Below are 2,994 nucleotides of genomic sequence, written 5' to 3' on the forward strand. Positions count from 1 at the left end.
CTTCATGACTGCATTAAAAGATTAAAAGTCCAGTAATATATCAATATTTGGAATCTTTGTCTAAATCTTATTTAGCAGTCAGTCAATCTAGGGACAAAATTCTAATAGTATTACAACACCAAAAAAACCCCACCAGTGACGTTTAGGGCCATATGTCTCCTGAAAAGCATAATATATTTATACATTGTTGAAGATAAAATGAAGAGTTATGCATATGATTAGAATGTAGAAGATTGTAGGAATGGAGTAAAAAGTACAAGAACATTCATGCTGTATATGAATTAGACATCCTCAACTCCAGATGGGATTCACTCTTTAATGTGGTTGAGACTTCAAGTTCCAAACAAACAAGCAGCTGCTGGTCAACCAATCAGACAAGGAGCAGAAGAAGTAAGATGATCCCAGTGTACAGCAATGTCTGAAGGAAAGACCTTGAGACAAATAGAGAAGTGCCAAGGGCTGACGGAGAAACTTTAGCTGATGTTGAAGATAAAGTCCAGAGTAGTCTGAATTAGTCCCTGGATGCACATATACAGATTCATGGTTGTTACACATATGCACACGTTCATGGCTATTACACACATATACACATTCATGGCTGTTAAAATTAAAACAATTTTGAGTTAGCCAAATTACAATGAAGTATTGTTCCAGAAACAATCAATCTGTAAGCTGACCTAAACCAGCTATAAAAGAAAGCATAAATTAATGGATTTAACATTGAATTTGACAACGTAAGCCAGTTAAGTGTTTCAATCACAGGAATCGGTGGGGGATTATGAGCTAAAGGCTGAAAGACAACACAAATAAAGTAAGGACTCAAACATAAAAGAAACACTCCCATGACAATAGACAGCGTTTTTGTGGCCTTTCTTTCTAGCTTACTAATAGTTGCTCCAGATTTTGTACAGATTGCATTTTGGATGGTGCTTACTTGTTTCTGTGCAACAAGGAAAATCTTTAGGTATATACAAAGCATAATGATTGCTGGAAGGTAAAATGAGAAAACAGGTCCCATAGTGTTTGCAATTACAACATCAACAGAGCACACTTCTTCACACATACCTTGGCTGAATCCTGCAATTATAATGCAAATTCCAATTAATACAGAAATGCCCCAGCTCACCAGTATCATAAACATTGTAACTTGAGTATTTATTTTTGATCTGTAATTCAGAGGCTGACAAACTGCATAATATCTCTCTATGGAAATGCAGCACAAGTTTAGAATAGAAGATGTGCATAGTGACACATCAAAGCTATCGCGTATTTTGCAAAATAAATCTTCATGATCCAGACACAAAGTAACAGTGAAGGCCATGCTGAAAGGGAAAACTAAAACTCCTACAAGCAGGTCAGCCACAGCCAGAGACAGGATGAGGTAGTTAGTAGGCGTGTGAAGCTGTTTGAAGTAAATTATGGCAATTGTTACAAGAAGGTTTCCGAATATTGTGACAACAGACAATGAACCAAGGAAAATATACAATATAACACAGGCAATGGAAGGGTTGTTTGTAAAAGTATAAGTGGCATTTTCTGATTCATAGCAGGGATGCATGTTATCAAATAAATACAGTAGAAATTAATACACAAGTTAATGCAAGTTCTAGGTCTTAGCTACAATACAGAGCTGTGAAATAAAAACAGAAAAAATAAATAAAACAGCTATTTGGTAGAGCATGTATTACATGTGCAGCCACAAGCAAACCTTATCCCTAACCCTAATAATTACATTTTATAAAGAAACACATTTTGGCCAAAGGAACCCAACAACAACAAAAACTGCATTGTGTTCATTCTTTTCTCTCTTATTTAGTAATAGATCACTATACTAAAAAAAGGTGATGTGTGTCCTCAGACTCACTGCTGAACATTTTCAACAGGCATTTGGAAAAAAAAAAAAAAAACTAGAACTATCATTACCATAATCTATGCAGTTTTTGGAGATCCAATCAGATGTAGATATTTAAATTCTGTTTGAATGAAATAGAATGATGCATTAGGTGTGCATATCTGTGTACTTGTGAAACTTCCACATCATAGGGGCTGTTCAAATTCAGTGCAGGTTAGGGAATTACAAATGTCTTCACAAAGATGCCCACACAAACTTGAATATCCTTATGTGCCAATATTTACAATTTACTAGCACATCTAGAGTAGGATATCTAACACAAGGTAGAAGCACAAGAGACAGATATGTGAATTATGTGTGAATGAACTAAAGCTAATCAACCAAGAGAATCCATACTGAAAAAATCCTTTTTTAAATGATGTGAGGTCCCCATTGAGTAGTAGAGGAGAGGAAATGATAGAAACATATTATCAGTATGACAAAGCACCTCTTTGGGGTGATTATGCTTATTTGAAGTTTGTTGGACAGAATATTTTGTTTAATATGAATTAAAGCCTGGTCATCTTATCAATATAATGAAATATTTAATAATAATACAAGTCATCTACAGTTAGATAGCATGGCTAAGATAACAAAATATTCCTTGCAAAGTTCATGCTTTACCAGGAAAAAACACATGTTAACATTTAAATGTAACAAAGACTAGAAATGACTAATGATAACTTCAGCTCCTTCTCAATCCTAAATAGGATAAATGGAAGAACATGGTTAGATGAATGAAGATGTGGACGTGGAAGGTCAAGGCAACAGTGGTCCCCGAGTGGTCCACTTGGGACAGTTGCCACTAAACTCAGAAGTGTCTCTAGGAAGGTCATCTGTGTCCAGAAGAGTGTAGTCCTAGAAACAGGAAAGATGCTGCTCAAGACCTTCGAGGTCCCAGACCCCTGGTAGAGGATCCGGGCTTAAAAGAGACAGACCACCCAAAGGGGCGAGAGAGGAATTCTTTTATATATATTTATATAGCAGAATAGGTCTTTTTATGTTTATTTATGTTTTATTTCATAGGACTGATGCTGTTTGCCTATACAGACCCAGTAACTGATATGCTACTTAAAGAATTTATAGCTATTGTCATTATTCAA

At 35.6% G+C, this 2,994-nt stretch overlaps 1 protein-coding gene across 1 annotated transcript; it reads right to left on the reverse strand.

Annotated features, from left to right (window-relative positions):
- Positions 1-313: 313 nt before the first annotated feature.
- On the reverse strand, positions 314-1,584 carry LOC109194736 (trace amine-associated receptor 1-like). Its single transcript, XM_019345492.2, has one exon. It carries the CDS (start codon positions 1,556-1,558, stop codon positions 608-610), a length of 951 nt encoding a protein of 316 aa, XP_019201037.1. The 5' UTR covers positions 1,559-1,584; the 3' UTR covers positions 314-607.
- Positions 1,585-2,994: the final 1,410 nt, after the last annotated feature.

The sequence above is a fragment of the Oreochromis niloticus genome, linkage group LG15 (assembly GCF_001858045.2).
Source record: "Oreochromis niloticus isolate F11D_XX linkage group LG15, O_niloticus_UMD_NMBU, whole genome shotgun sequence".
Taxonomy (NCBI): Eukaryota; Metazoa; Chordata; class Actinopteri; order Cichliformes; family Cichlidae; genus Oreochromis; species Oreochromis niloticus.